Here is a 14,061-nt window from a genome sequence, read left to right on the forward strand (position 1 = left end):
ATCAGCCCGCCCGCCGGAGGGACACTGGCTCATCATCCTAATGCAGACCCCCAGGACCCCGGGACACCCCAGGGGGCTGTGGACCCCCTACACCCCGGGACACCCCTCACCCCTCACCCCTCACCCCGGGACACCCCTCACCCCAACACCCCGGGACACCCCTCACCGCTCACCCCGGGACACCCCTCACCCCTCACCCCGGAACACCCCTCACCCCTCACCCCGGGACACCCCTCACCCCTCACCGGCTGACCGACGTGACAGCAGGACTGGTGCAGCACCGCTCCCGGTCTGTGGTTTGATGCGGACGCTGAGCTGGCGTCGATATAAAATAACAACCTGATCTCGGAATTCTAAACATAAAGTTTACCAGGTTGGAAAGTTGCGGCATTTCTCATGTGCAACTGCACGAATTGTGTGCACAACATACAAAATCGTGCAGTTGCAAACGTAGGCCCTACACACTTCACGACCAAAAGTCGTGAAGTGTGCGTTACATGAAAATGCGTTTCGGCCGCACACTGAAGCGCCTCTTAATGCAAACGAGTTTCTCCGCAGACACTTCTCCGTCTCTCCTGCCTCGTCTCTCGTCTGGAAACACGCAGTCCACGGACCTATGACTCATACCCCCGCGTTTTACACACACACACACACACACACACACACACACACACACACACACACACACACACACACACACACACACACACACACACACACACACACACACACACACACACACACACACACACACACCACGTCCCGATAAGACGTCATAACAGCGGGTTTTTTTACTCACGTCAACGGTGATAAAGCGAGCTCAGATGCGGTCAGCAGCGGCGTGGTCCAGGCTCTCCCGTTCGTCTCCTCCCGAACCGAGAACCAGTGCATCTTCACCGTCTTGGCCGCTCGGTGAAAGCCAGGATGATCCAACCTCGCCCAACAAACGCTTCCACGGGCTGACTCAATTGTCCAGGAGGGTGGAGGAGGTGGTGTGTCGGGGAACGGCGGCGTAGACCTCGGAGAAGCAGGTGGAGCTGGTGGCTATCGCTTCCTTTAGGGTGGAGGTTTGACACTTGTGTGTTTCTCCAGTCAGTCAGCCGTGAACGGATGCCTGCTGCCTCCGGGTCCTAGCGCCGGAGCTGTTATACTTCCAACTTTCAGCTGTCCCCAGTGCGTACAACAGGTGGATGGATGTGTGTGTGTGTGTGTGTGTGTGTGTGTGTGTGTGTGTGTGTGTGTGTGTGTGTGTGTGTGTGTGTGTGTGTGTGTGTGTGTGTGTGTGTGTGTGTGTGTGTGTGTGTGTGTGTGTGTGTGTGTGTGTGTGTGTGTGTGTGTGTGTGTGTGTGTGTGTGTGTGTGTGTGTGCGCGCGTGTGTTTGCTAAACAAATTATTTTACATTTACTATATATTATATATTGTTTGGAATCGTTAATCTATCCTTATTTAATTGAATGTGTTAATGTCTTAATAATGACTGTATTAAGTGCCTATTTTCCATCTTTTTATGTATCTTTCTCTTATATGATATCTCTTGTATGCATTTTAAACAGCTCGTATACTCACACTCCATGACACAATAAATGTTGGATTTGTTGACTTGAAAACACAGGTAAGACCAGTCGGTATATGAATGATAAAATATATAAATGATACAACAAAGAAATGAATAAGACATGTAAGTGGTTTAAATCATTGGTTATTGACCAATATCTGTATTGTAAAGTCTAATATCTTCTTTAGCGTTGTCCACTAGCCTGGGCTTCTTACTCACCAACAAATAACGTGGCGAGGGTCTGAATCATCACTATGCACCTTCCCTTGAGTCTTTTACTATCTGATATATATACATGTGTGTGTATAGGCTGTATCTACTCTGCATCTATTATATGTCCTCCTTCCCTCTTCTGTGAGTGAGGGTTAGGCTTTATTTTAAAACATTTAAAACACATGAATAAAACATAAGAGACAGTAGCAGATATATGGGAGGGTGACGCGTGGTTCTATGGGGGAGGGACTGCAGCAGGGGAGATGCTCTACATCAGCCCAGGAAATAAACACAAGGGTTAGGAGGAGAGAGGGGGAGAGAAGGAGAGGGGGAGGAGGAGAGGGGGAGGAGGAGAGAGGGAGGGGGAGAGAGGGGGAGGGAAGGGAGAGAGGAGAAGGAGAGGGGGAGGAGGAGAGGGGGGAGGAGAGAGGGGGAGGGAAGGGAGAGAGGAGAAGGAGAGGGGGGAGGAGAGAGGAGAAGGGAAGGGAGAGAGGAGAAGGAGAGGGGGGAGAGGAGAAGGAGAGGGGGGAGGACAAGAAGGGGGAGAGGAAGGAGATGGGTGAGAAGGAGAGGGGAAGGGAAGGGAGAGAGGAGGAGAAGGTGGAGAAGAGAGAGAGGAGAAGGAGGAGCGGGGGGGAGAAGAGAGGGGGGAGGATAAGGAGGAGGGGGGAGAGTTAGGGGAGGAGAAGGAGGAGAAGACGGAGACAGCAAAATCTCGTGAATATTTAATATTTTGTAATGAGTCATTAGGTTTTACAGCCAGGAGGAAACCAAACCGCAATGAGAGCAGACCGCCTCCCCGAGGTCATTAATGACATCACTAACATCCCACCAATCACACGAGAGCCTGGGACCGCACTCTGACCCAAACCTCAACATGTGAGCTCTCACATGTTAACAATAACATAGCAAGAACCATCTCTAGTGTGTGTGTGTGTGTGTGTGTGTGTGTGTGTGTGTGTGTGTGTGTGTGTGTGTGTGTGTGTGTGTGTGTGTGTGTGTCTCCATGTTTAATCCACTATCATGTTTTATATCTCCATGGAAACAGTTTGCTAGGAACTGTTCAACTTTGATCTGCACTACGTCTGAACATGAGAGAACACGAGTCTGACACAAAGCTGATTACTAGAGCTGACAGGTTTGTCTCCATGACAACGGAGACCGTGGGATAATCACTCACTAATAGTGTGATTGATAGGTTGTGTTAATGGGAAACTCTATTTCCACATTCAGTTTGTCTTAATGCCATTGGCTGGTCTGGGCCCGTGTTTAAAACGACCCCCTCTGACCACCTGAGGAGGCTCATCTGTAGCTCACCATCTGGTTGACCGGTACCCTCGTTCTATTGAGGAGCTGCTCTCAGCATCCTGACAGCCGCTGTATAACAATTCCTTGCTTTCTCCGACGCATCGGACTCCTGCTTGTGGCGCTCCTGGAGCGACGCAGGCGCACGCCCGTCTCAGCTCTGCTTTACTGTGTGTTCGCCGTGAGGCGCTAGCAGGGAGACGGCAGCAAGCAGCTGCTGGGAGGGGACACAGAACAAGCACAACGTTCACCCACAGAGGGCAGGAGTTAATGGAGAACACTCCATCCATTCACAGGGCTCGATAAACCAGCTGCATTCACCCCCCCCCCCCCGCAAACTAAGCTCTCTCCTCAACACAGGTTGACCCTCCCTGTTGTTAGTCATTAAGGGGCCCTTCAAGTATTCACAACATCCCTCTCCTGAGCCCCGTCGTTATAACGCTGGTGCATTGTGTGGACATAATACAGTCGCATTACATAATGACTAATTAACATTCCGAAGCACCTTAATCTAACAGGAGGCCCTCTCCGATCAGCCCGTGCTGGTTAACCAGTGAGGAGGACCAGTGAGCCTCCTCACTGGTCCTCCTCACTGGTCCTCCCCATAAGGAGATTTAAGTGAATCATTACCTCTTTGAGAACAAGTGCAAATGTTGTCTTTTTTTTATGATATTATTACATTATTACTTTTATTATTATGACAGACGTAATTAAATGTGGCCAAACGCAACAGTGAGTTCAGTGTCATTAAGTCATAAGGAGCCGGTAGGGGGGGTGTGGGGGCTGTAGGGGGGTGTGGGGGCTGTAGGGGTGTGTGGGGGGGTGTAGGGGTGTGTGGGGGGCTGTAGGGGTGTGTGGGGGGGTGTGGGGGGGTGTAGGGGGCTGTGGGGGGATGTAGGCGGGTGTGGGGGGGTGTAGGGGGGGTCCTGCTCCAGCAGGCCTACAGGTGGACATTGGGGATCCAGGACAGACCTTGAGCTGGACCCTAACCCCACCGCTGCAGGCTGCCACTGAGTGATTCATCTTCTCAGAGACCTTTGAGGAAACACGATGATGGCCCCAGCATCCCAGCATCCCAGAAATGCATCACTTTGCCCCCGTTTGTGAAAACTAAAACGGACTAAACATATCTAAATTGTCAACTTAAGTTTCACCTTCATATAAAACGTTACAAATTCAACTTGACCCAGTGGGAATCTTCCTTAAAATATTTTATTAAAGTCCCCCAATCATAAATAAAGTTTTCCCGAACACGGCGAGGGCCAAAGTGTTAAATGAAGCAAGAAACGATACGACAGACGTTCCTCCAGGCGGAGGGACGCGTTCTGCGGGTCAGCCACGCCCTCAGACGTCACACGGCTCCGACAGGACAGAGTTCAATCGCAGTGGAGAGCAGGTTTGAAACAGGTCGTTAGAAGTCATTAAAGTCCTCTGCTTGAGAGAAGGGAAGTGCAGGTCAGAGGTGGAAGATGTGAACACGTCGGCCAGCTCGGATATTAATATTAAATACTGTTGGTTCTATATAGAGCTATATGTGGCCCAGCTCTATATAACAGACAGAACATAGAAGATAATATAGTCTACTGCAATACAGAGGCACAGCTGATTAGATTAACCAATACTTCATATCATTATGTTATGTCTCTAGAGTTCTATATAGAACTGACAGTATTGATATTTTTAGTTCTAGGCCTATACGTTGGGCAGCTCTATATAGAACAGACAGTATTGATACTGTTAGTTCTATAGAGCTACGTGTTTGGCAGCTCTGTATAGAACAGACAGTACTGATACTGTTAGTTCTATAGAGCTACAAGTTGGGCAGCTCTGTATAGAACAGACAGTATTGATACGGTTAGTTCTATAGAGCTACGTGTTTGGCAGCTCTGTATAGAACAGACAGTATTGATACTGTTAGTTCTATAGAGCTACATGCTTGGCAGCTCTGTATAGAACAGACAGTATTGATACTGGTAGTTCTACAGAGCTACATGTTGGGCAGCTCTATATAGAACCGACAGTACTGATACTGTTCTATAGAGCTACGTGTTTGGCAGCTCTATATAGAACCGACAGTACTGCAGGTCTACCGGTCGTACAGAGCTCCGTGTCTGCTCCGTAGAGCTACATGCCGGCCAGCTCCAGCTGCAGCCGCTCCTTCTCCAGCTGCAGGTCGGCGATGCTGTGCCGGTTCTGCTCCAGCCGGTCCTCCAGCCACTGCAGCAGCGGCCCGCTGACGGCCGACATCTGGCTGCACAGGTTCTTGGTGAACACGGAGCCGTTGTGGATCTTGGTGATGGGGTCCAGGTGGCTCAGGCTGTGGATCTTGCGGTACGTGTCCTGCTCCTCCTGGCACAGGATGCGCGGGAGCTCCACGGCGGACTCCAGGCACGCCTTGCCCACCGAGTCCCGGGGCACGACGTGCACCGGCACCTCCACCCGCTCGTACTCCGCGCCCTTCTGCGCCTGCGTGGACTGGAAGCAGGTGTAGAGGACGCGGCCCGTCCTGGTGTTCTTGTCCTCGATGAAGCAGGAGAAGATGAGGCCCACGAAGCCCTGGTCCATCATCTGGTACATGGCCTGGGTGCGCACGTCCACGTGCGAGGGCCACACGGTGATGTGCGGGTGGGAGTGGTACCAGCCCACCACCCGCAGCAGGGGCTTGCCCGTCAGCTCCGCCAGGCGCTCCGCCTCGGTGGAGGCGGCGGACAGCTGCTCCGGGGAGATCTCCACGCGGTCCTTCCGCTTGTCGGAGCGCCGCAGGATGATGACGGAGTGGATGTGGACGACGCGGTCCGGCTCCATCTCGCCCAGACACAGCCCCATCACCTCCTCCTTCTCCGTGCTCAGCGCGTGGTTCATACACACCAGGAAGGCGTCCGCCTCCAGGTGCACCGCGCTGATGGCCATGGCGACACTCGGGGGACCGGACTCTGGACCGGCACCGAACCGACCGACTGTGACCTGAACTGTGACCGACTGTTATACCGTCAAACTCGGGGAGGAATAGTCGCAAAACAAGCAGGCTGTCTCTCCGCTTCCCGTTCCGCAAAAGCGCGTCACACCATAATAATTCCGGGACGGAACAAATACACACAACAATGAGTTCCTGACAATAATCAGGCTATTAAAATAGCTTTGTTGACATATTGTTTTACTTCTACTTTACTCACGTTACACTTAATATAATTGTGTTTAATAGGCCTCCTATTGGGTATTACACTACTGGGCGACCATGTAACGTACAGCCTATATTGGACGCTTCGTTTCTCTGTTTGCTGCTGCATTGAGGTTCCATTTCTAAGTTGATATGCATCTTCCGCGTCGTGTAGGCGGAATAAGACTGACCACTTCGTGAAGTATTCCGGTTATGGTCGGCCGTTCTATTTCAGATGTCTGTAGTAGACTATATAACGTGGCCATTTAATTGTGCCGCCACTGCGTCCTGTATTAGACCATACTGTATAAAGCTTTGGAAATGTGACTTATTAATGCATGATATCTTGCCAGGCGGACAGTTAGGTGAGACTTCAATGTTACATGAAAACAAAATCATTCTTGTATTCTAAATGATTTCCAATATAGGATTGTACGTTGTATGGTCGCCCACTTGTGTAATAATACGAGGCCTATGAAACTCAATTATACAAAGTGTTTGATTTCTTTGAAAGTAATGCAAAATTTCAAACCACAAAAAAGCATATAGTAAGTAGTAAGAAATAAGAAGTAAAAAAATAAAGACACAAATATGTCAACAAAGCTATTTTAATACACTGATTATTTTCAGTAAGTACAACTTATATAATTCACAAGTTTCAAATACAAAGAAATGTTTTTACATTTTTTATTATTCAAATATTTCTGCAAATGGAAACGGTACAGTTAACAACAAGGACGTTGTGTGGTGTGTGTGTGTGTGTGTGTGTGTGTGTGTGTGTGTGTGTGTGTGTGTGTGTGTGTGTGTGCTCTCAGTATCACTGAGCACTGAGCTGCTCCAGAAGGTTCTCCACTCCTTTGTTGTCGGTCATCTTACGGAGTTTGGGCGCGATGGCCTCCAGCTGCGCCCGCACCTCCGCCACCACACTCTGGTCCACGCACTTCAGGAGACTACACACACACACACACACACACACACACACACACACACACACACACACACACACACACACACACACACACACACACACACACACACACACACACACACACACACACACACACACACACACACACACACATTAAACCCAGGTACTTTACAGTCTGAAATACTGAACACAAGCGTGACGCGTGACGCGTGAGGCGTGAGGCGGCGCCGCTGACCTGCACAGGACCAGCGCCCCTCGGTTGACGGCGACCCAGGAGCTGATCTGGTCCTCCCCCACCGTGTCCAGGAGGATCCGGCTGAAGCGCTCTGACGGAGAAACACACACACACACACACACACACACACACACAGACGTGATGCACCGAGCTGCTTCCCAGCCGACAGCCTCCGCAGGACTTTTATTGTGAAGTGGCGGGAGGAGGTACCTTCTCGGCCGTCCTCGGCCAGCGCCTTGTCGTTCTCTATCAGCCACTTCAGCACGATGTGACCCGCAGGGTGCTCCGCCATGTGGAGCTACACACACACACACACACACACAACAATACATTAACACAACAACAACAACCCATTAACACACCACCACAACCACACATTACAGACACACCACCACAACAACAACACATTACAATAACAACACATTACAGACACACACACACATCTCCTCATGTTAACATGAGGAGATGTGTGTGTGTGTGTGTGCGTGTTGATGATGATGAGACTGTGGTCATCGTGTGAGTTTGTACTCTCGGATTAGCCTGGAACTCCAGAGCCACGTCTAGAGAGCTGTAGGGTCAACCAGTGGTGAGAACGGCCCGACTCGAGGGGCGGCACCAAGCATGCATTTGAAAATATCACTGAGAACACAAGGGGTGACGTATCCAGACCAGCGGAGCTAACCAATAGATAAGACTCATGCTGTGTCGTAAAACAGCAACGCTTCTGGCCCCGCCTATATCAGATACAGCGATGTGATTGGTTCATGTTCTGGGCCAGGGGGGCCCGCCTATATCAGATACAGCGATGTGATTGGTTAACGTTCTGGGCCAGGGGGGCCCGCCTATATCAGATACAGCGATGTGATTGGTTAACGTTCTGGGCCAGGGGCATCGGGGAGTGAGCATGTTGCTCGTTCCCAGAGTGACTCGCTGAGCAAATTCTAATTGTGCTCTCGCCAGAGCTCTGGGTGTCCAGGGTAGCTCTCGGATGCTACTGCGGTTTGACCGTGCCGACGTGTGATAGGCTGACCCACCTGTTTGTCAACCCCCCCGGGGACCAGCTCCAGGGAGGCGGGCTTCGCCACGGCCTTCATGGCCGGCCGGAGGTCCCCCGCGGCCGACCGCAGGATGTCCCTCACCATGACGCTCAGACCCTTGTCCATCGCCATGGTGACGGCGTTGTCACGGAGATACTCCAGCAGGGGCGGGGACACCACCTCCAGCAGCTCCTTCTTACGGATCTCCGGCTCCTTCTTACTGGAGACGTGAGGGAGCACATTAACTCCTATTAGAAGCTATTCATCACATTATTCACTGGAAAGATCGAAAATATTGAAGCCATCAAAGTCATCAAACTCCTTTTACAAGAAGAAATTGCAAACATTTCATCAAACACTTTTTACAAGAAACGTTGAAAACATCCCAACTCCTTTATTGACAATAAAGAAAATAACCAAACGACTGATCCCGCTATCTGCCTGACGACAGAGCGACGCCCTCAGGGACCCACGGTCCTGCTCACCTGTGGGCGTTGCCGTCTCCGCGCTCCAGGAACCTGATGACCTCGGGCAGGACGTGGTCCGGGTCGCGGGGCTTCAGGAGGTACAGCAGAACCTTCTTCCCGTACTTGTTCTTGATCACCTCGTCCAGGGAGGTGAGCAGCTCCTACAGGGGGGGGGGGGGGAGACAGGGCTCTCACTCTGACACCATAAAGGAGTGAGACATGCTCTCACTCTGGCGTCATAAAGGAGTGAGACGTGCTCTCACTCTGACACCATAAAGGAGTGAGACGTGCTCTCACTCTGACGTCATAAAGGAGTGAGACGTGCTCTCACTCTGACGCCATAAAGGAGTGAGACGTGCTCTCACTCTGACGTCATAAAGGAGTGAGACGTGCTCTCACTCTGACGTCATAAAGGAGTGAGACGTGCTCCCACTCTGGCGTCATAAAGGAGTGAGACGTTGGAGCAGCAGTGCGGCCGACTCACCGCTAACACCGTCTGTTTGATGAGCTTAGTGTCGTCCACGCAGTCGAACACGGCCAGCAACACCAGGTGGCCGAACTCCCCCTGAGCCACAGGAGCACGCTCGTTAATCAGACTTAATACATCGCTAATTAACATATCACTCAGGTGAGACCGATGCACTGATTATCGACTCTTGTACGATCGATTCACACGTCGTCTGACGTGTCACACGCGGCCCGGCAGGTCTCACCGTGGCGAACTTCACCATGTACGTCTTCATGGTCTTGATGATGACCTTCCTGTCCTGGAACCAGCGGGGAGACAACGCACGTTACCACGGCGACAAGCGCACACCGCTACATCAACTATAGTACGTTGCGTGTGCGTGTGCGTGTGCGTGTGTGTGCGTGTGCGTGTGCGTGCGTGTGTGCACCTTGGGGGTGCCGTGCCACAGACAGTGCATGGCCACGCGGGCGCCGTCGTGTGTGTACGCCATGTAGACCACCGCCTCCCGGATCGCCTCGATCATCTCCTGCAGGGGGTCAGCAGAACGTGTTACCGTGACAACCCAGGACCACAGAGCCACCAGCGACCGACTCCCAGCGACCGACTCCACCCACCGTTCTCTGTTTCTCAGGAGCACACAGGAAGTAGTCCAGGAACACCTTGTGCACCAGAGAGTGCTTGATGACCTGTTCCCTGTAACACAACACAGGTTACACACACACACACACACCTTTAGAACAACACAGGTTACACCACACACACACACACACACACACACACACACCTTTAGAACAACACAGGTTACACCACACACACACACGTTACCAACACACTGGTGCAACACAGCAGCCTTCTTACTTCTGGGCCATGGGGGTGAGCGTGGTCTTCATCTCATCCAGGATGCGGAGCAGCTTGTCAGGATCAGCCGCCACAACCTTCTCCAGCGTGGGGCAGTCTGGGGACTGACAGCGCAGGTTAACTGGTTAGTCACCAGTCTGACTAACTAGCACCGCCTAGGGCCGGACACCCAGGGGAGTGAACAGAAGGGGTGTGTGTGTGTGTGCGTGTGTGCGTGCGTGCGTGCGTGCGTGTGTGCGTGTGCGTGTGCGTGTGTGCGTGCGTACCTTGCTGAGGCTGAAGGTGTTCCCGTACAGCTCCTCCGTCAGCATCAGCCTCTGGGCGAGCACCGCCTTGTCGTTGTAGGCGTACTCGATGATGGCCGACGCCGTGGCGTGGCGGAGCATCGGACGCACGCTTCCTTTGAACGTCTGCATCACCGCGGCAACCAGATCCTTCTTCCTGTGAGGACAAACCCGGAGGACCGGCGGTGTCCGTCAGTGTCTGTCTGTCGCTCTCTCCCACATGACCACCGTGGGTCAGCCCTAACATGACCACCGTGGGTCAGTCCTAACATGACCACCGTGGGTCAGTCCTAACATGACCGCCGTGGGTCAGTCCTAACATGACCGCCGTGGGTCAGTCCTAACATGACCACCGTGGGTCAGTCCTAACATGACCACCGTCAGCCCTAACATGACCGCCGTGGGTCAGTCCTAACATGACCACCGTGGGTCAGCCCTAACATGACCACCGTCAGCCCTAACATGACCACCGTGGGTCAGTCCTAACATGACCGCCGTGGGTCAGTCCTAACATGACCGCCGTGGGTCAGTCCTAACATGACCCCTCCCCTCCCCTCCCCTCCCCTCCCCTCCCCGGGGGGGAGGGGAGGGGAGGGGGGGGGGAGGGTAGGGGGAGGGAGGGGAGGGGAGGGGGAGGGAGGGGAGGGGGAGGGGAGGGGAGGGGAGGGGGGGGGAGGGGGGGGAGGGGGAGGGGAGGGGGGGGGCAGGGGAGGGGGGACTCACCCGTGCATCAGGAGTTTCTTCACCAGATGTCGGCCATACTTGGACTTACTCAGCACCACCATGTCAGCTGTTAACACCAACAAACGGAAATCATGTTCAATAAACGTGATTACATTGGTTGGGTCACATCACATCCTCGCTAAGTAAAGAACCGCCAACGTACTCAGGATGGAAAACCACGCATACACTTGACTTAAGTCCAACGTTTGTCCCTCCCGCCCGCCCCCCCCCCCCCTCCCCCCCCTCCCCCCCCCAAAGCCAATAGTGAGGTTGGCTCACTATTAGGCAGACCAGAGCCGATGACAGACCAACATGGAGGTGACCGGTGGCAACAGAAGAGGTTGAATTAGTTCTGACCTTTGAGGTCCTCGAAGACTTCCTGTCTCTGCTCATCGTTGGCGAACTGTATGAACGACTGCAGCACTCTGACCGAGTCGTGGGCGAACGACATCTGCACACACACACACACACACACACACACACACACACACACACACACACACACACACACACACACATTATAACAGCCAGTCTCACACACTATTTAAAACTCTGAGCTTCATGTTTGTCTCTGTTGGTGCCTAGAGGTCAGGGGTCACCTGTTTGATCTTGCCCTGGATCATGCGGTGAAGCTCATCCATCAGCTTTTCTTTCTTTTCACTGGTGCAGTCCTTTCTGTACACACACACATTAGTGAGTGAGAGAGTGAGTGAGTGAGTGAGTGAGTGAGTGAGTGAGTGAGTGAGTGAGTGAGTGAGCGTACCTCCGCAGTGCCTCCCAGACTTGTTTTGAGCGACAGATGATGTCAAAGATGTCCTTCTTCTCCGTAGACTGTCTGTGGTTCTTCAAGTCCTTCTTCTGCAGCTTGTAGTCGGCCCAGTCCGTCTTCTCTGCACACGTCACATACAGACATTAGGGGTGGACCGCGGCACAAAATGAGGGTTGGGATCATATCATGGTTTACGGTCAGCCCTACAGACTACCCTGTAGTCTTTCTTCGTGGCTGTACAGACATGTAACGATTATAAACAGGGCTGTAGCCACGACGACACACACAGATACTACATAACATTACGCTGCAGTATCATTCAAACCAAGTCACTACACACACACACACACACACACACACACACACACACACACACACACACACACACACACACACACACACACACACACACACACACACACACACACACACACACACACACACACACACTTTCCTACCTCCGTCTGCTGTCATTTTCATCTTCTTCTGAACTCCTTGTCCGTGTCCGTCTTCAATAAAACACAATTACTCTCTTTTAACGTAGTTCACTTACTTTGTATCAATTCCATTAAAGAAACATTTAAATCTAAACACAACTATTACTAATAAGTTAACATCAATAAATCACTACTATTACTAATTACTACTAGCTGTTCCCACGCCATCCTAACATCAGCTGTACGTTCTTATAGAATAGGAAAGGGAAGAGAGGAAAGCATGAGAACACCAACAGGTCCGTCTAAACACAGCCCACTAGTGCTCATTCTTAGTAGCCAGCAGCTTCTAGACAAGCGCTCTGTGAGACAGAAGAACTCCAACCTTCGTCTGCTGGCCTCTTCCTCTTCTGAAAGCCGTGTCCTTCTTGTTTGGTGAATCCAAACTTCTTCTTGCCAGCTCCGTCTTTGTCGTAGGGTTTCTTCTGTGTTTTGTCGAAGGGTTTCTTCTGTGTTTTGTCGTAGGGTTTGAACTGCTTCTTGAAGCCTGCTTTGCTCGGTGGCTTCCCTCCCAGTTTGGTCCCCATGGAATCTAAACACAGAATGACACCACGTGTAAATGAAGAGCTCACATTCATGGATAATCTCTATAGGCTGTTCATGAGGTTATTGGTTATTTATTAAAGATTTTCTCTCCTAAGCCAAAGTTTTCCTCGATGATGAAAACGATGATTGTTTATCATACAGATGAAGTTAAGAATCATTATAATGAAAGGTCTTCATTACGATGGATTATCATATCACTTCATATCAACTTAGTGTTATCATTATAACGATGATCTTTTATCACAAGTGAGTTATTAGTACGATGGGCCTTTATTAAGAGGTCGTTATGAACTCAGAGATGATCTTACGTCCATAGTGAGCAGCATGATAGAAGAGAGAAGCCACCAGTTATATCTATCTATCTATCTATCGATATATCGATATATTGATATATTGATATCTCACCTTTCCCTTTGAACTTCCTGTCGAACTTCTTGCCCCCGTTGGGTGAGAATGTCTTTTTGGTTTTTGTTTCCATGTTATTGTTTCTTTGGCGCAATAACAAACCAGACAGACAGACAGACAGACACAGGCAGACAGACAGACAGGGTAGTAGAAGTTAACGACTCAGAGTTAAATCAAAGTAACGTGTGTAACGTTTCTAAAACCCAACCGGTATAATAAGATCCTCCTTCAGAGCTCCAACTCGTATGTATTACATAACGTCACATGGTGCACAACGCTTCAATGGCGAGGAGGTTATTGATTACGGTATCGATAAGTTACCCACACTATTTAAACGTGTTATTACGAAGTTAACACGTTAAGAATATAAACACGTTTACCTCAGAGCTTCCCATGCGTCCTGAAACAACCTCGATTTACGGCAGAGACCACAGCCAATCACATCACTGCGGGCTGTAACACGTGTTTGCGACAACGTCGTGGGGCAGTTTGAGTACAGCTGGTTTCATGTGCCTGACGGTTTGCTTTCAATTTTTTGTTTGTATGTGTTTGTCAGACGCATGCGATTTATTGCAAACTGTTATCACCCAACCCACAAATAATTACAACTTCCTCT

At 51.0% G+C, this 14,061-nt stretch overlaps 2 protein-coding genes across 2 annotated transcripts; both read right to left on the reverse strand.

The window, feature by feature from the left end:
* Positions 1-4,275: 4,275 nt before the first annotated feature.
* Positions 4,276-6,116, reverse strand: brcc3 (BRCA1/BRCA2-containing complex, subunit 3). The gene has a single exon (XM_084482800.1). The coding sequence runs from the start codon at positions 5,981-5,983 to the stop codon at positions 5,198-5,200; it is 786 nt and encodes a 261-aa protein (XP_084338926.1). The 5' UTR covers positions 5,984-6,116; the 3' UTR covers positions 4,276-5,197.
* Positions 6,117-6,822: 706 nt separating this feature from the next.
* Positions 6,823-13,864, reverse strand: pum3 (pumilio RNA-binding family member 3). Its single transcript, XM_084482931.1, has 19 exons — positions 13,826-13,864; positions 13,446-13,528; positions 12,820-13,026; positions 12,459-12,509; positions 11,995-12,121; positions 11,831-11,906; positions 11,589-11,682; positions 11,232-11,298; positions 10,491-10,665; positions 10,225-10,328; positions 9,981-10,059; positions 9,794-9,892; positions 9,611-9,664; positions 9,382-9,462; positions 8,916-9,058; positions 8,428-8,650; positions 7,604-7,691; positions 7,394-7,484; positions 6,823-7,180 (listed from the first exon to the last, which is right to left on the reverse strand). The coding sequence occupies exons 2-19, from the start codon at positions 13,516-13,518 to the stop codon at positions 7,048-7,050; spliced, it is 1,965 nt and encodes a 654-aa protein (XP_084339057.1). The 5' UTR covers positions 13,519-13,528; positions 13,826-13,864; the 3' UTR covers positions 6,823-7,047.
* Positions 13,865-14,061: the final 197 nt, after the last annotated feature.

This window comes from Micromesistius poutassou (genome assembly GCF_964030765.1).
Source record: "Micromesistius poutassou genome assembly, chromosome: 18".
NCBI lineage: Eukaryota > Metazoa > Chordata > Actinopteri > Gadiformes > Gadidae > Micromesistius > Micromesistius poutassou.

What these genes read in the sequence shown, in the direction of transcription:
- pum3 (XM_084482931.1), bottom strand. Translation starts at nt 13,518, where the DNA reads ATGGAAACAAAAACCAAAAAGACATTCTCACCCAACGGGGGCAAGAAG. An exon ending in ACATGGTGAAGTTCGCCACG is followed by an intron (nt 9,463 to 9,610) that starts GTGAGACCTGCC and finishes CCTGTGGCTCAG; the next exon opens with GGGGAGTTCGGCCACCTGGT. An exon ending in GGGGCGCTGGTCCTGTGCAG is followed by an intron (nt 7,181 to 7,393) that starts GTCAGCGGCGCC and finishes GTGTGTGTGTAG; the next exon opens with TCTCCTGAAGTGCGTGGACC.
- brcc3 (XM_084482800.1), bottom strand. Translation starts at nt 5,983, where the DNA reads ATGGCCATCAGCGCGGTGCACCTGGAGGCGGACGCCTTCCTGGTGTGT.